At 42.3% G+C, this 19841-nt stretch overlaps 1 protein-coding gene across 1 annotated transcript in view; it reads right to left on the bottom strand.

Annotated features, from left to right (window-relative positions):
- Positions 1–19841, bottom strand: part of PRODH (proline dehydrogenase 1) — a 185193-nt gene that overhangs the window by 89499 nt on the left and 75853 nt on the right. Inside the window, exons 4-5 of the mRNA XM_088465355.1 lie at positions 11583–11732; positions 4405–4469 (exon numbers count right to left, since the gene is read on the bottom strand). Of these exons, the coding sequence (XP_088321481.1) occupies positions 4405–4469; positions 11583–11732 (215 nt within the window). The remainder of the gene's footprint in view (positions 1–4404; positions 4470–11582; positions 11733–19841) is intronic.

The following is a 19841-nucleotide window of genomic DNA, read 5'->3' as shown; positions in this document are numbered from 1 at the left end:
CATTTTTGTTGTTTTGTTTCAAATTGAGATTGATTTATCTTGCTAGAGGAATCTGCAGAATACATGGCTATATACCACAAACAGTTATTATAGCTGTGATGGACAAAAACTTAGACTAAACTCAGACCAATATGTAGAAGTGTGGTACAAAGGGCTATATTTACTAAAGTGTGGGTTTTCAGAAGTGGAGTTGTTGCCCATAGCAACTAATCAGAATCAACTTAACATTTATGTAGCACCTTCTAGAAGATAATAGTTAGAATCTGATTGGTTGATATGGGCAACAACAATTTCTAAAAACCCTCTCTTTAGTATATATACCCCAAAATGTCAACATTCAGAATGTTGACATGGACGGGAGGTCGACATTCGCAATATTGACTTAATGTCAACATTTGGAGTGTCGACCATGCAGGTTTGTGGTACAGAGGCGAGTATGCCTAACCCTAACATCGTAACAAAATTGTCTGTCGACATTCAGAACATGCAGACATTCTGAACGTATACCATATGTACACAAACCCCAGATTTCTAGCCAGGAAAAGAGAATAAAATGGCTTTCATTTAAAAACACCAGTTTTGGGGGCATATCCAATTAAGTGCGAGGTATTTCCTGTAGGTGCAGGATTTTTTCTACTCAATTAGGTGCAGGGTTTTTGCTATTTTGAGCGGCAGGTGGTTTTTTTTGGCACCTCCAGAGCACAACTGATTTTTCCTAAAATGATTACTTTTAGGAAAAATCAGTGGGACTTGCTCTCGGACCGGGGCACCCCTCCTCAGGACTAATTAAGTAATTGGAAGTTTCCAATTAGTTTAATTAGTCATTAATTACTCACCTTCTGAAGTGCTGTCTTCTGCATCCTGCGTCGGTACCCGGTCTCCTGCAGCAGGTGGTGTATGTCATTGTCAGTGTGTATGAGTGAGGGTGTGTGTGAGTGATCCCCTGTGTGTGCAACTAACCCTGTGTGTGCCCCCCCTCCCTGTAATGGAAGAACTACATCTTCCAGCAGCCCTTGCTTCTCCCACCAGCCTGCGTAGCCTCCCCACAGCCCCCGGGACTCCCAGCAGCCCACTCCCCACTGACCAGATGGAGGGGAGGACCCTGGCAGCTGTGGAGACCAAGAGGGGCTCTAGACTGCACACCCTAATAGTAATGAAAGGTGCCATCATGCTGAGATTTCAAAGTGACATATAGAAAAAACAGAGCTGCAGATGCACTATGTGATCATTACTATATACATTTAAATTTATAATATAGAATTTTAGAGGTAGTTTGCATATCAATGGCCACTGATACGGGCCTGCCCACCACCGTCAAGGTCACCTCATTGAGCAGGTCCCTAACACTCTGGGGTTGACATCTGGGACGCAGGACACCCCAAAAGTCAGCTCAGCCAAAGACCTCCTCAGGGCATCACACGAAAAAAAGGGTGACAGTGAAGTGTTTTTCACACATATTCTACCCTTATCATTATTATAACACTTGTTAATTACTTTACACACCTGATACTTTAACACTTCACTGTCACCCTTTTTTTCGTGTGATGCCTTGGGGAGGTCTTTGGCTGAGCTGACTTTTGGGGTGCCCTGCGTCCCAGATGTCAACCCCAGAGTGTCAACCCCAATTAACAATACACTGCACAGTATTGTTCGTTCGTCACATTACACCACACAGTAGTGTCCGTTATTCAAAATACACCAGACAGTAGAGCCTCTTATACATGTTATGTCATGGTAGAGCACATTATACACATATGGCCTGATTCAGACCTGGTTGCTAAGCTGCGAACGCTCGATATGGGCGATTATCGCACATCTACGCATGCACCAAAGTACACTTGCGTGATCCATTCACTGCGGCCGGGAATCGTGCGCTTGTAGTACATAGACTGGATGTTACTTTGAGTGACAGATTGCGCCGTTTGTGGGTGGTGACAGGGGAAGGTGCTTGTGAACGGGGGAGTGGATGTGTGAACACAGGCGTGTCTAAGCGTTAAAACGGAGTTTAGTGGGTGTGCATAATTAGCAAAGTAGCATCATTGAACACGTCACTTGGTTGTATTTTAGCCTGAACTGATCGCAGTGCATGCGGTGGGGTAGGGGCTACCTCAAGTGCTGCGTGCAGCTCTGATGGGTCTCGATGTTCCCGATTAATCACACACTTCCTGGAGATGATGTGTGCTAAGAGAGAAAGGTGGGCGGCTTTATGGAGCATACACACGGTCAGATTTGTCAGACTTGTCAGATGAACGACTGAACGACTGAACGATTTCAACGATTTTACCAAAGTTTTGAACGATTTGAACGATTGAACGATTTTTGACTGCATTAAAATGAATGGAATCGTCCAAGTCTGACTGCAAACCCATCAGATGTCAGATATCGTTATCTGACAAACGGGAACGCGCATCGTTGATCGTCCATCGTTCAGGCATGTCAGATATGAACGATTTTCCTTCAGATATGAACGACTGAACGATTTTTAAATCGTTATCGTTCATATCTGAAGGAAAAATCTGATCGTGTGTATGCACCATAATACTCCTGCGTACGCTCACTGCCATCGCCCTCTAAGACATAGAGGGCATCCTTAAGCCAGACAGTGTGATCGCAGGATTTGCATACCTCGACCCTTTTTGGAGTGAATGAGCGCAGCTTAGCTACCGGGTCTGAATCAGGCCCATTATGCCATGGTAGAGCCCCTTACACACGTTACACCACAGTAGAGCCGCTTACACACGTTACGCCATTATAGAGCCCCTTTTACACATATACCATGGTAGAGCCCCTCCACTCATTCCTCCTCCTCATCATTCCACTTCCTTACCCCCTTCTCCCATGAGCATCTATGCTGCTTACATTTGTTGTTGTACAGGCAGCTGCAGTGCGGTCTACTGTAATGTATATTAGCAGCAGTGTGTACGGCAGAGAAGGAGCCAGGCGAACTGCTACTATAATACATTACGGAAGCCAGTGGGCGGTCAGTGGCAGCAGTGGCGCATGCACGATTGGAGATGGCAGGTTCTGCCCACAGAACATGTGCGCTCTGTGCGAAAGCATCGGCCGCACCACCCTAGTTAATCCTCTGTGACCGTATGCGATACACTAACAGCAGGGTATCAGTGACAAAAGTTTGCAGCAGCAGCTACCAAGAGAGCTGCGGTTGCCATGGCAACCTGGCAGGCGGCTGCAGTTGGGCAGTTCCTGATAGTGGAGAGAAGGTGGTCCTGTGCTGTGTCCTATACAGCATGAGGGAGCAGATGTGAGCCGGGCAATGTGCCACAATTGCAGAGAACAAAAAGCTAAATAGCAGTATCGCCATATTTAAATAAACTGGGATATCCAAAGAAAATACCCTTGCCAGCAAAAGGCGGATACATATATAGAATCCCTGCTATTTCTGTTGGAAACATTATAGATATACCAGAAGATAATAAAATATTGTGTTATCCCCTAAGGGGAAAATGCTTATATATCTGGAATGGTCACTTTCTATTGCCAGCAGTCATTCAAAGATAAGCCCCTTCAAAAAATAAATACTTTCAATCACTTATTGTCTGAGGGCCTATCTTGCAGGTTGAATAATTACCGCACATTAATATACACTAAAGTGCCAAAAAAATGGGATAGCAGTATGTAAAGGTAATGGTAGGTCACTGTACTGTGACTTCTTGGAAATGCCCAGATATGCATCAGTTGTAATCTGATATCTCGTGAGTCAGTTTGAACACTGGGTAGGCAGCCCATGGCAAGGCAATGTGAATTATCGGAGTTCAAATGGGGCATGACTAGTGGGTACCCAACAGATGGGACATTACATTTCCGAAGTTGTGCGGGCATTCAATGTTCCCTGGTCTATGCGTCACATGTGTACCGGGAATAACTCATGGAAGGCATTACCACCCACCATGTACAGAGCAATGGCCGACCATGAGTGCTTAATTATCGTGACCAGTGGCGTCTGTCCAGGTACCAAATGTATATCCAGCAGGTCAGTGCAGCGTTCTTTAGCTCCCATTGGATATGGGAGCAGAAGATCCACCACAGTGTCCGTCTGACACCTCCTGCTGCATTTGCATTTAAATGGACTGAAATTGCAAAGCTGCTTGTGTGCAGCTCTTTAATTCCATCCAATTCTGAAACAGGCCCTGTTATCGCGTCCATATATCTTGCATGTAAGGAGGAGCTCAGATTATCGGGCTGACGATCCTTTCTTTGAAAGTCTGCCAGGTCATCTGCACTAGTCATGCAGACTACGGCTGGCTTTAATCCTGTGCAAGAACATAATTTATGTTTTTTAAATGATTTTCCACTGGTCTAACAAACCCAATTAAATTTACAAAAAGGTAAATCATAAAAAATAATGGTGATAAAATACTACTATAGTCTAAAGTTAAATCTTACCAGAAACTGTGGTCTTCCTAATGCAGTAAGTTTTATTGCAGAAAAACCATCTTTAGAACTCCCACCTGCAGAAATAAAATGAAACATTGGTTGTCAGTTTATTATGTTGTATTAAATGTAAAGTCTATACTGAAATACGGAATTTCTCTCACATACAATTACAGCTTTTAGGATGAAAAATCACAACAAACGACACCTCCTCAATTCTTCTAAAAAATTTAGATATTTAAAACAGATAAGGCACAAATATATCATCCAACATCTGCACAATAAGTGCCTTATTCAGAGATCTATGCAAATCTGATGGTATGGGTACATCTCCGATGGATGGGGGTCTGCGCATGCACATAACAGGTCCTACGCCCTCGTACACTGAGCCCCCAAGCCGCAGTGTGAATGGCATGCAGCGGTGGTTTGGGGAAGGAGTGGGGGAGTATTTAGTCTGTGTTTTCGTCCCCTTTTTCGGGGAGTGCCGGGGCAAAGGTCTGCATCCAAACCCCGGCTAAGCAGGTATGTTGTCCATTCTGAGTTCGGCTTACTCAAATGGGCAATTACTGTGGCCATCATGACGACATTGGATGCTGCTTCAGATGTTGACAGGAGGAGTCTTTTTCCTACAGACGTCTCCTGGTGCATTAGAATATTAGTTGGATATTCACTTCCATGCAGCTGTGCAATACGTCCATCGCTGAATTAGGACCCAAGTACCACTGCCACCTTAAGTTCCTCTGTAGGAACAACACAGCGGGTGATTGCCCAGTAGAGTAGTGTACCGTGTTGTGGCCATTTGGAGTTGGAGTCAACTGCAAAAAAAACCCTACAGTCCAATAAAGGCCCTGCAAAGTCAGAGTGCACCCACTGCCTCGAGGAGGATGGCTACTCCCACAACCACAAAGGTGCCAATGGAGGAGCATTTTGCACATAATGCAATCTAGACACTCCTTTGTTAAACTTTGACACATTAGTTCCACACACATTAGGGTTTTCCCAGCAAATTGACAATTGGTCTCTCCTGCCAGAAATCCATTGTAACATGATTTCAAAACTTTGGCCTGCCGTTGAGAGTCAAGTCAAAAACTTTGGATAAAACTGGAGATTGTTCCTTGGTCTGACCTCTGCAGCAGCATGTACTTACAAGTTCTAAATAGTCTCTGGTAGTAATGTCAGAACAAGATTGGTTGGTCTGAAGCTTCATGGATTGGTTTTCAATGGCTGTGCAACTGCACGTAAACCTTAGATCACCATACACAATGCCAAATATTTGCAGGAGTGGTGTAAAGCACACTGCCATTGGATTCTGGAAACACCTTCTCTGGAGTGATGAATCACCCATCACCATCTGACTTGTAAATCTTGATCTGGCAGGTGCCAGAAGACTGACTTATGGATTGGGCTGGGTTTGGGACTGACTTATGGATTGGGCTGGACCCCTTAACTCCAGTAAAGGGAATCTTAAGGCTATACTGTACCATGTGAATGAGATACTAGAGGACTGTGTATTTCCAAAATTCACCCGATTACAATTGACCCTTGGTATGAGTTTAGCAGTAAACTCTCAAAATCTCTTCAAAATGGGAAAACATCTAATTGAGAGTTTACATCGTGAGAGTTTTTTGAGTCTAAAAACATGCGAGTTTGCTCCAAAAGTTTGGGAGCAGACCTTTTCCTACTTCAGCAGGCACCTGTGAACAAGGCGAGGTCCACCTGAAAATGGTTTGGTAAATTTGGTGAGCAAAAACTTGACTGACCTCCAAAGACCACTAACCTCAATCCCATCCCAACATTTTCGGATGGGTTGGAACACAGACTTTGAGCCAGGACTTACTGCCTGACCCTACTAATGCTCTTGTGGAGAGTCCAAAATCTAGTGGAAAGTCTTACCAGAAGAGTGAAGACTGTTACAGCAGCAAAGGGGGGTTTTGGAATGAGAAGTTCAACGTGATCCGGTCTATGGTCAGGCACCTACCCCGACGGTTAGGGTTAGGCACCAGAAGGGTTAGGGTGAAGATTAGGGTTAGAAAAAATCAAAAACATTTTTTTGTCTACCTTTTTTCATGTCGACCTTTTGACCATGTCAACATTCTTACATGTCGACCTTTAGTGTGTCGACAAAGACATTGTCTACCTTTTTACTGTAGATCTTTCAATCCACACCCATGCTCAACAGACACGTATGGTTTTGATGGTCAGGTGTCCACATACTTTTGTAATTGTGATGTATCAATGGTAGGAAATAAGAAAAATAACTAACAAAGAAATGTAAGTATTAATTGCTTGCAGTATAAATAGCAACATAAAGTTTGGATAACTTCTTGCTAGAATGTTATTTAGCTAGCTGGAAAACCATCACAGAACAAATAAATACCAACTGGAATTCAAGATCAAGGAAGCCTGACCGTTCAGCCACAGAGGAACATCATATTTGAATAAATTACATGGGAAAGAACAATAGGTTTGCAAAAGACAGACTTCCCTGTAGTAAAAAAGGATTTTTTCTTAGGACCCTTTATAATATGCCAAGATTTACTCAAAACAGCAACATTTTCAGCATCAAAAAACTATATTAAAATATGTAATTTTTAAATCAATTGCTTTTTACATATTCCCAGGGTCTAGGTTTTTCTATGCTCCTTCCAATCATAATAGAACTAAGGAAAACACCCCTTGTTACATGCAAATGCCCTAACTAGGACTGAGAAATGGTCAGGAGACAGTGTGCTTATTTGCAGGTTCCCCTGCCTACATGTGATGCAGGTTGGAAGCCTGGAATAGTGCAAAGCAAAACTCAGATATCATTACATATATACAGTGCCTGATGCAGATTTGGACGTAAAAGGAGTATACTTTACACTACAAACAGTCAGCACATAGGGGTAAATATGTGTGTTAGAGTAAAGCATGATTAAATGCTCCAGGAGAAAACAAACAGTCTGTGTTGAAGTACTAGGGCTCACCTCCTGGTGCAGTAGGTGTGATGAAGGTATCTTTTCACAGGTGAAATCAAGCCCTGTCATGCCTAAAGTGTTTGACTGTGTGTCGCTTCCAGAACTACTAGCACCGGCATGCTCATGGTTACCAGAGTATACTTGCACCCACCATGGGGTACAAGCAAAAATAAGCGTTAACTGCAGTTTCACGGCTGCTCGTGTGTCTCTTACTGAATAGCTCCGGGCACTTTAGCCGGGTTAAGAGGCCAAAAGACAACCCCCAGCTAACTGCGTCTGCCCCTAAGGTAGGGGTGGGCAATAAGCGGCCCCCCAGATGTTGTAGAACTATACATCGCAGCATGGCCTGCAACAGTTTTGTTATTTGGCCATGCTAAAACTGTTGCAAGGCATGCTGGGATTTGTAGTTCAAGAACAGCTGGAGGGATGCTTATTGCCCTCCCCTGCCCTAAGGGGTAAAGTTACTAAAGTGAGAGGTTTTAGAAGTGGAGATATTGCGCATAGCAACCAATCAGATTCTAGCTATTACCTTCCAGAAGGTGCTAGTTAAATGTTAAGTAGAATCTAATTGGTTGCTCTCACCTTAGTAAATTTACCCCTAAGAAAGGGAAGCATTGCTTTCTTCTTGCGGTGGTTAAACACATTTAGGAACACACTGTGGCTTAGTGGCGTTTACAGGGTTGGTGCAAAGTTTTTGGCACCTTAGGCAAGCTTCAGCTATTTTCCTCACATGTTCCGTGTTGCCCGCCAGCTACTTTCTCAATTATCACTGTGCCCACCAACATTTCCCTCACCTGCACATCTGCCCACCAACATTTCCCTCACATGCACAACTGCCCACCAACATTTCCCTCACATGCACATCTGCCCACCAACATTTCCCTCACATGCACATCTGCCCTCCAATATTTCCCTCACATGCACATCTGCCCACCAACATTTCCCTCACATGCACATCTGCCCACCAACATTTCCCTCACATGCACATCTGCCCACCAACATTTCCCTCACATGCACATATGCCCACCAACATTTCCCTCACATGCACATCTGCCTACCATCTTTTCCCCCCCACAGCTTTTCATTTACATGTCCTATTGCCCCCAACCAAGGAAACAAGAGGAGTTCCATCTACATAGTTCACTATAGACCACTGTTCTTTAAAACACATTTGTTAATTTACCCTAAATTTGTATTCTGATAAATGATTAAAAATGATTATAGATGAAGAAGGTCCAGAAGAACGTAGTAAATTAAATAAAATTCTATATCAACTGTAACCTGCTAAGGATATAATTTTCCATATAGTTTTGAAAATCTTATTTACCACTTTTCATACTTTTATTAAAAAGAGAGAGATCATGACCGAAGTTTTACACATTATTCAAGAATTACATAAACTATGTTTAAAATAAAAGGTGCATTCCGACTGTTATAATTCTATCCTTACCCTTACACATGTAGTTTGAAAAGTGGTAACTAAGATATTCTAAAAAAATACACATACATACATAAATACATACAGGCTGGGTAGGGGGCCCATGAAACATGACTTATCGGGGTGGGGCACATGGAGGGTGCTATGTAGGAGTTAGGGAGAGTGGAAGTGCTCACTCACCCCAGTATGGTGGTGATAGATGTAGGCTGGCTGGTCAGCTCTGTAAGGCACCATATAGGGTGTAGCAGGATATAGGATGCAGGTACATGTGCTCAGAGGTGTGGAGGTTGGGGGCGGAAATGCTCCTGGCAGACAGTGAGCTCAGCTTGTGATAAGCTAGGGCAGAGCTTATCACTGGCTCACAGTGTGCTGGGGATGGATGGTAGTGGGCAGGCTGAGGGATCAGGTGTGGTGGGCTGAAGTGAACAGTGTAATTCGCAGTCACCTATCTGTCACCAGTTACTGGGGAGTGTCAGCTCATCTCACCCTGGGTAACTCATCACTGCACAGCCCGTCTGTGAGACCCAGAGTGCATTGGGAACTTACTGCCTCCACCACTCAACTAACTCTCGATGCAATCTGACCTACAGGAGACACATACCAAGCCTAGATCCCCCTCACTCAGTGATGCTCCCAGTCAGTGACTGCTCCCTCCTGCTGACCTGTCCAGTGACTCTGGCCCATTACATGTAGGAGTAGTGTGCTGGCAAACAGTGCATCCATCCAAGGTGGTGTGCTCCTCCCCTTCCCAGCATCAAGGGCTGCTGGGAAGGGGAGTAGCACACCATCCTCGGATGCACTGCTAAGGGGTGGTCCTGTGCAAATCTGGACCACCCCGTAGTTTATCCAATGGCCGCCTGCCAGCAATGGAATGCAGGGACACAGAGGGCATAAAGGCGGCTGCTGAGACTCGCGGCCACCACTAGCATCATATAATAATTTTATTTTCAGCAGAATCAGCGCCGCCCTCCAGGTGCAGGCGCCCTTAGGCAACTGCCTAAAGCTGCATAATGGTGGCACCGGTCCTGGGCATTTACTTTCATTAACAATGTATAACAATTAGTTCATTACACCCTGTGAAAACCCAAATGTAAAGCTTGCTACCCATAAAACCCATTCTATTCAATATTCATTTCCGTTTACATTTGGTTCTACGTGCTGCTGCTTTGCAGATATTTGCATGCTCCCTATATATAGGCTAGGCAGGGGACCCATGATACAAGGTAGGTCAATAGAAAGCAGACCTATTGTTTTTTATAAAACAATTTTGTTCAAAACCAAAATACAGCTCAAAACCTAGCACAGTATTCAATATATATGAAAGTAGGTCAACACACTTGAACTAGACCATTACTGTCTTGGGACCGTATTATGGGCTTGATTCAGAGTTGTAGATAGTGCCGATGACTTCACAGTTGAGCGATTATCGGCCATCTGTGCATGTGTCTGAGTGGCATAATGCATGTGTCATGGTACATTAACGTAGTCACTTACAGCGAGTATTTATTCGCAGTGTTATATTGATAGTCAGGGAGAGTTTGGGAGAGTTAACTAGGAGTGGCGGCAAAGAACGCAGGCACGTCGCGTCCATTTCAGGGGCATGTCTTGTGAGCCTGCACGCAAGGAATATGGATCCGGCGACTCAATTCCCACGTCCGTTCTGCAGGACCACAGACTCACTCAGGACTGCAACAATCTAATTATCTGTAACCCATGCTGCGTCTTTGTATGCAGATGCTGCAACATTTTACACAGAACTTGGATTTGCAAAGCCGCAGGTGGGCGTCTCAATACAACTCCCTGCAGCTGCCACATTTGCATTCTTTTGCATCACAGCTGTGTACAAAGATGCGGCAGCATAAGCTTACAACTCTGAATGGCCCTATGTACATAACCATCAGGAGTTAACACAAGCACCCCTGTCAGCGTGGGCTGTATGTTTTATATTGGTTTCTACGACCCATTCCTCCCTACAACTTAATCATATCAATGAAGTTGTGTGTAACAATCAGAAACTGCTTTAAATGAATGAGCCCTAGGTGGATACATTTACCAAATGGCGGCTATGCTGGAATTTTGAAACCTCTGTACATTGCCGCGAAATTGAAGCATCAAACCATTGTATTTACTAAGCAGCAGTTTTGTAAACCGCCACCGATGTCCGATGTCACATCGGCTTTACAGCAGACTTGTGATGGGGTTTTTTTTTTTTCCCTGGGTTTTTGCCCAAAACTGACACAAAACCACCACATCTATTTGGCCAATCAGAAGGTCTGGAATCTCAATATACTGAAGGCAATCATTATTTATGAATGAGGCAAATAATATTAATCATTCTCTTTTGGAGGAAATTATATTTTATTAATATATTAGTGGGGAAATTATGGTTTAATTTTATTGAGAGCAACGTTAGTTATTATATTAAAGGGACAATATTAATTGTTGGATAGTGTTTAAAAAAGTTTTTAGAAGGGGGCAACATTACTGGATATTGGATCCTTCACAAATCTCTGATCACTGGGGTGTTTGAGATTTTCTACTATATGGTTTGCATTATCTGCTGTTATGCTTTTACATGGTTTGATGAAGAATAGGTTTAAGAAGACGAAGGGAACCAGTCTGACTTGAGCACTTAATGCAATATCACTTTTTTCATTATACAGTATTTGCCATTTGATATTTTGGTGGAAAATTTTGTTAAGTTACTGGCAGCTGGGAGTTATTTTTTTCCCCCTAAATTTAAATATTTTAAAAAAGCTGCACACAAAGCATTTATGAATGTGGACTACACGTACCTGAAGCTTCAATACATTTAAGAAAGGTCTCCATGTGATGGTCACACTTGGCTTCATCAGCATAAAAATAAGTTCGGGCACTAATGACACCACCACGTCGATCACCGAATCCGGGCTGTACTTGGTATTTTTTCTCTCGCTGAACAGCACCTGGAAAATATATAAAAAGAAAATACCATACATGGATTATACACATAAAAAGGTTTAAAGAGATATTAAACCTAAAGCATTATAGAAAATTCCTTTGTAACATTTCGGAGAAATGCATATAAATAAAGAATATTCTCATTTTGGAATGGCTTTTTAGCAGATTTATACCTAGGGGTAAATAAAATAGAGCGTGTGTTTGATTGAGTTTTCGAGATTCCTGCGAGATCCCAGCAACATTGGATTTGCCCAAATCTCTCACCAACCGTTCTCTCTGAGACACAATACGCCCTCTAGATGTTTCTAACAACTTGCAGGTTATTGCTAGGAGTTTCCATTACAAAATGATGCAGAGACATGGAGGTGGCAAATGGAGAGACATGGAGGGGGCAATGGGAGAGACATGGAGGGGGCAATGGGAGAGACATGGAGGGGGCAATGGGAGAGACATGGAGGGGGCAAAATAGCTGCCTTCTGTTACAGCCAAATATTTCAAATTTTGACTCATCAGTCCAGAACACCTGCTGCCATTGTTTTGCGCCCCATTTCATATGTTTTCATGCATAGTTGAGTCGCTTGGCCTTGTTGAAGGTATGGCTTTTGGTTGCAATTCTTCCATGAAGCCCACTTCTGGCCAGACTACTTTGAACAGTAGATGGGTGTACCTGGGTCCCAGGTTCCGCCAGTTCCGAGCCAAAGGGCTGGATAGCAGCAGGGGTTAAAGAGGGCCGGAACCAGTCACCACAGGGAAACTCCCTTACTATTGGGGCCACTACTACAGGGAGCATTACTATTGGGGGCACTACTACAGGGAGCATTACTATTGGGGGCACTACTACAGGGAGCACTACTATTGGGGGCACTACTACAGGGAGCATTACTACTGGGGTTACTATGGGAAGCATTACAACTGGGGACACTACTCCTGGCGGCATTGCATAAGGGGCACCACTACGCCCACAGAGCCCTGATCTCAACATCATTGAGTCTGTCTGGAATTACATGAAGAGACAGGAGGATTCGAGCAAGCCTATATCCACAGAAACAAAGAAATCCCTTTATATAGGTGCTAGTAATAAGTAAAAATACTGATCATGCAGCTGTGAGGCGTTGTGTCAAAACTCCTAGTAAAGTTCACAGAAACTGAAATAAATATGAATGTAGTACACAGCGCAAAAAATCAGTACTTATAACTCAATAAAAATATAATACTATATTTAAAATAACAGTAATTTTTAATGATAAATATAAATCAGACTTGAATGTTAGTAAATTTAAAAGAACACAAATAAAAGCAGGAGTAAACAACAATAAAATGCTGAAATGATGTCAATACTATCATACATAAAATATATTGACAATAAATGTGATCCGGATAATTTGAGAGTGAGATATTTGATGTCCTCTTGGGAGTTTTCCTATATTGCAAACCAAGAAGGATGATATCCCAATATTAGATGAATAAACCCAGTACGCTGGAGAAGGGTTATATAAATGAGGGTGAGTGCTACATGAATAAGAGGGCTCTTACCTATATGTATCAGATCGTTGTCAAGTAATGGGGCTCTGTCTCTGAAAGTAGCGGTGTTCTATACACTTTGCATTTTGTTAATTGATACAAATAAACACTTCTATTTTTGAAAGCATTCTTACTTTGCAACATTTTTTCCACACCTGCCTAAAACTTTTGCACAGTACTTTACTTCAATTAAAACATTCATAGATAGAGGAACAGCCAATATCTAGCCAAGAGAAGACAAATAACTTAAATTAATGTAAACACACAACCTATAGATAGCCAAGATGTACAATGTTATTGGTTTTGGCCACATAAAAGAAATGCCAAAGGGTTGACATAGGCTAATTTATTATAATGCCCATAAACGTGATGAAGAGGAACGCATTTCCTCCTGTGTTATTTCCTGTATCCCTTGTCGCACAGTTGAGACAGGTTAGAAATGTGTGATTTATTAATCTGAGCTTGATGTTTCCAAGGAATTGCAGTTATCAAACCTGATTTTGTGCAACAATACCTTCAAACTTTGCATAATGGCCAATCACATAATAAACTGACAATATCCTTGGCACACGCAGAGGTGCCGGTCTAATTTTTCTATTATATTATTCCTGTTTCCTGAGCAAAAAAAGCATATTAGAGAATGCAAAAAAATCACTAATCATTGCTTAAAAGATTTATTACTGTGGTCCATCAGAAAAACAATGTTTATTCTGAAACTCCTAAGGGGTCAAGATGAGATTCAGGCCTTTCCAGTAAATGCCTACGATTTTGAGAAGCATAGTCTGGTCAATAACTATCTAATTTTCCTACAGTGACAAAAATATAGAACATATAATAAATGGATTTAAAGGCAGCAATGTTAAACATGTCTATGACTCAATGTTACAGCATATGCTTATTAAAAGACAGTCAATGGTTATAGTTTTGTGCACTTACACTCTTTAATGGTTGATGGTTATAAAATAGAAGCAGATTATGTTTTCCACTGATTGTATCCAGTGATTAAATTAAAGTAGTGCATGTGGTTCCCCCAGAGGCTTGCAGTAAACAGATATTAGTACAGTGTGTACCAAATGTTCCCACTAGCTCTGAAAATATAATATTTCATTACAGAGCAGCCTGGGAAAATCCTGGGAATTTGTTTACTCTAAATAGTATATATTTATATATCTATCTCACTCACTTGGTCTCTGTCTGAAAGCTGAAGACCATTTCACCTTTCAATCTATTGAGCCAAAAAGCACATCCAAGTCATTGAGGGAATGGCTTCAGAAAATGAAGATCACAGTCTTGTAATGACCCAGTCAGAGCTCAGACCTTAATTTCACTGAAAACCTGCAAAGTGACCTAAAGGGGGCCATGAAAAGGCAATCCCTTCATAATTTAGTGGACCTAAAAATTATTATAGGGAAGAGTGGAATAACATTTGCAAACTCAAGGTGTGTACCGCTGATGGACACTTATTCAAACAATAAAAGCAAAAGTATTAGTTTAAACTTTAAAGGTGTACACATTTATGTATCAAAAGGTATTGTAGTTTTTTTGTTTTCTTAAAAAAACAAAAAACACAACTCTAAAAAATAATGACTTTACCTGAAAACACAATGCCGATGATTGCGCAATTGGCCAATGTTTTTTAAAATGTGCATGCATGTCATCACACAGTGCATGCATCTCGATGGCTTAAAGAGGATTGTTGCAGTGAGGATATGGACGCAAATGCAAATGTGTTGCTAGTGTTTCCGGGCATCTGTGCCTGCGACAGCGAATTAAGGCTCCGACGGTTTACTTAAGATGGACATTGAGGGACCATAGGGTTTCTCAGAACATTGCTGCTACTGATGGTGTATCTCTGTATGCAAGCAGCAAACAGTAAATAAAATGTTATGGCTTGGATGGAGAGGGCAGAAGTACCATTAAACTAATGTTGCCAATTTTATTGTCTATTTCTTAAGTTGTTATAGTTTTACAAGTATTCAGCAGAAGAGGAACCTTGGAACTTATGTGGGAGTTGTATGTCATATTTAGGATTTAGCACTAAAGTCAAGTTTGAAGAACACGCAAGTCTGCCAATCCGAAATAACTATCTAAATGCTGATTTAGGAGAAAAGGAGGCCCAAAGAGGCAAGATACACACAGCTAAGCATTATTTTCTTTGAGGATTTCTTCAATTCGGTTATTAAAATGCTAGGTCTCGGAGGATAGCATTTTTTTATTTTTTCAAAACACTTGTTATTAATAAATAAAACATTATCTAGTAATACTGGATGTTGCAAAAAAAGTTGGTACCACATTGGACAGCAAGATAGACTACGTCAAAGAACGTAGTCTACATTTGACTTATTCAGATTTTTATATAATTGTTTAACTGGATATTTATTTAAAAAGAATTGAGATTGAGGAATTATACGGATATTTGTGAGCTGGATGTGGTCTATGGAATACAAGTTGGAGAGACCTGTTGTGAGCTAATAGAGTAATTTTAAAAAAGTATTTGCAAAGTAGCTCCACATCCCGCATCTCTCCAGAATACCTTACCAGCAGATTTCATGCCATAATATCCCATTTTGGAAACACTAAAAAAAGAATAAGATGCATAAAAAGGGTGTGTGGGTGTGTGTGGGGAGGGCAGCGGCACAGGGGTCAGGTACCCCCAGGGCCCCCTCTAAAGGGGGCCCCCTGGCCGGAGCTACTCTGAGCCTGCTCTGCAACATCGCTCCCGGCAGCAACAGCAGCAGCGTGGGGCCCCGGGTCAATTGCAGAGTGGGACATTGTCCCACCATTTGCAGCACTGGCAGGACTAGTTGGGAGAGTAGGAGGCCCCAGCGCAGTGAGTGAGGAGAGAGGAAAGAGTCAGAGGACGGAGCCAGCCTGCACACTGTGACAGTGCGACCCACACTACCTCCAGTTCCTGAGCCCTTGTTGGGTGGTGCCTCCTACCCCAAACCTCCATTAAGCAGCAGCAAAAGTTCAGGTAGGACCTGTGCAGCTGCTACTGCTTAATGGAAGTATGGGGGGAGGAGGAACCCACAGCAGCCACATCCAAGGCAGCCGTGATGACAAGAGGGGGAGTGCCCCCCTGTCTTAAGTGCTCCGGGCCCCCCTAAGGCTTAATCCGGTCCTGGGTGTCCCTATGGTTACTGTTGGGAAATGCAGAACAAATTTGGATGCAAGAGCCATGTATTTCAGTGATTGTTCCTGTGAGGTAACTGGGTGTTGGTAAGGCAGATGCAGGCGTTTCACCAGGGCCGCCGGTAGGGGGAAAGGGGGGGAGGGGTTTGGGGCGACTGCCGGGACTGTAGTCCTGAGCCTGAACACTCGGCAGAAAGGAGGGGGCTGGCTCGCTCCTACTACCCCCTTAAGTGAAATAATAGTGATTGATTTACAGGGGACAAGGAAGCCCATCGCTCCTCCCACCCATCCACTTACTTGTTCGCTAAAGTTTTTTTTTTTGAGTCAGCACGTGTGACGTCACGCTGTACCACTGGAAGAGAGGAGCCGCGCCAGCAAGCCAGAACAGGAGAAGAAGCAGCTTCCTTCAAGGAGGTAAGTCATGAGACTTTCAGAAGCAGTCAGCATGTCACGTGGATGCGGGGAGTGGGGACTGCCTGGCTAGAGCTGGAGAGGGAGAGGGAAGAGAGCTGGATAGAGCCGGCTGTATTACTTATATATACACAGCTAGGGGCACAGTGAGAGAAAGTGGGTACATAACAGAGAAAGGGGAAAAAAGCTGGGGGGTAACTTGGGGGGGGGGCTGCCTAATTTGTCAGTCTCGGGCCACACAATTTCTGATGGTGGCCCTGCATGTCGCTGACAGCAGCTGTGTCTAAAGGTGCAGTAGCATGATCAAATATTGCACCTGCCATAGAGTTGGTGCAAGCTTTGATGGTGCGACCAATGGTGCACCGATGTTGCGTCTAAAGATGCACTGAGACAGATTAGCGCTGCTGCAAGCGAATCTCAATATGAACAGAAGCAGTTGCAGCATTAGCATAAAGACACGTCCACATCTGAATCGTTCCCCATGTCCCTTCTCTCCGTTTCTTGATTCACATGTTTTGGAGAACATCTGAATTTGCATTAAGAAAACATTGTCAGCCTAAAATGTGTGTGAAAATCAGCAGGCCCTCGTATTGTTCACTTCCGTCTTTGTAAAAGTACACTACAATGTGTTTGGTATTCTATCAATGAAAATATATACAGTTTATTTCTTCACAATATCACTTGCTTACAAAAAGAATTGAATTGGGGATGTAGGCAGTAGGCACTGGTATGCTGGCATGGAGTAATATATACTGGTACAGAGAAAGGAAAGAATGAATTGCACAAGAAGTTAGTTCTTTACCGTACTACCCCTATATTATATCAGATCACAAATTTCTATTGAAGTCAGGGGGTGCGACCACAGACTATTATCACAAATAATATATACTGTATTGGGCAAGAATGCTTCTTGGTGGCATAAGTTTCAGATCGTAGAAATGACTACTCTAAAAGCCCTTTCACCTGTGAATAAACCAGGCTTTTTTTCCCTTTTTTTCAGTATGAACACCGTAAACAATAAGCCTTAATTACAATGGGTAAACATTACCATGTTATGGTTAATGCATACCTGACAGTGCAATAACATTATTTGAATTTGCAAACTTGAAAAACAAGAAATCTGACTTCAGGAATTTTCGACTCACTGATCTCAAGTAACAAAACAGGATACTGTAAAACATTTATCAACACCTACTCAACACTGGACCACCAAACAGGAGAAATGTCTACAATAGTAAAGGATCCCAAAACCAAACCTAAAAATGCACCTTTTGGTGTCTAATGGGGTGCTACATTGTGATGACACTTTAATAAGTACTGTAGGCAAGTGTCAAGGTGCATACACACACGATTTTTTGAACAATTATCAATGACGATATCGTTTATCGTTCAAAAAATCGTTCACTTTCTGAGTTAAAACGATGAACGATCATCGTTCATGCGCGTTCACGTTTGTAGTTCAGTCAAACTGACCAACTCAACGATTTTCAATAAGGGAATATGCAAAAATCGTTTGTAGTTCAAAAAAAATCGTTCATTACATTTAGTAAAATGAAGGAAAATAGTTTACTAAAATCGTTCATTTACTAAATCGTTGTATGTATGCAGCTTTAGACTGAATATGTAGATAATCTCAAATTTTAGCTTGTTTTTATTTTAACTTCTAGTGATGAATGCATGCATGGGATAAAGCACATATTTAAAGCATTGCGGTCACTATGTGCCATCATTAAGAGTGTTCTGATGATATAATGCCTGCAAATAAATTGCCCACAAAGTGTTCTGTTAGAGAATCCGATATCCAGACCAAATATGCCACGATTTCAGCAACAAATCCTGTGTATTAACAGGATTCTCACGGTAACTGAAACAGCCACTCACAGTGACTTGTTGAAGCTGGAGAGCGCTAATGTGTATGATCCATGTTGGTTCCTTTAGGGAGGCTTCATTCCCTTACCAAGATCACCACCGTCAGTTCTGCACATGCGCGGCGCCATCACATCACTGTGGGAGATGGATACCTTCCAATCCAGAGAGAACCTGAGATTGCCACTGATCCATCGTGCCAGAGCCCCTATTGCTGCTAGTATACTGCACCGCTATCACAAACAGGGCTCTATTTATCACAATACGAATCTAAAATGGGTTATGAGATTATCACAATAATTTGTGGATGGGTTGTGATATCGCCCAAATTTGCATTACAATATTAGAAAACATCCCACGGATGTATCAAAAATCGCATGTAGGGACAGAGCTTGCGAAAAAGCTCCGTCCCTGCGAATCCTCTCTGCATACTTTTTAGGATATTTTTGCAAAATGTGACCACGCATGCTTCGCTCGCTAAACCAAATTCCCCCGGCAACGCATTGTCACACTTGCAGGGTATTTCTTATAAAAATTACCCAAAAAAGTGTGCAGGGACAGCGCTATTATTCTTATTAAAAGACTGTGGGTCACTCTTGCCTACTCTCACGAAATGGCCGGGAGGCTGCTGAAAATCGGAAAAGTAGTCAAGTCTCCTGCACCAGAAATGGAATACCTAGTCTAATGTGGAGCGCTGCTACAGGTGGGAATATAAAATCAACTGGAAATAGATTCTCTATTAATTAAAACATTATTTAATTGGATACAATTAAAACAGAACACATAACAACCAATGTCAGAGTGTATCAAATACTTGTATAAATAAATATACCGACCAAATAAAAATAAGAATATACATGTGCTGTTATTATGCAGTACATTAATTGTAATTATATGACCCAGAGTGGGTGCTACTATTTTGTAGCAATAATTATTTTGGGGTGAGCGTTTGGGCGTGGGGTCCCTGGAGTTGTTCTGGCTGGGCCTTTTTCAGGGCATCACCACTTAATTCACATAGATATTTTTTCATCACCTATTTGTTTATTATTTATGTCATTTAATTATTTCTTATTATATTAACACCTATTGGATATCTTGACAAATCTATACTTTTACACTTCACTATCACCTTTCTTCCATTTTTCGTGTGATGCCCTGCGAGTGGTCCTTGACTGGATTCTTTT

This window comes from Taudactylus pleione, unplaced genomic scaffold (assembly GCF_031769625.1).
Source record: "Taudactylus pleione unplaced genomic scaffold, aTauple2 ptg000062l, whole genome shotgun sequence".
Taxonomy (NCBI): domain Eukaryota; kingdom Metazoa; phylum Chordata; class Amphibia; order Anura; family Myobatrachidae; genus Taudactylus; species Taudactylus pleione.
This window is presented reverse-complemented; position numbering and strand designations above follow the sequence as displayed.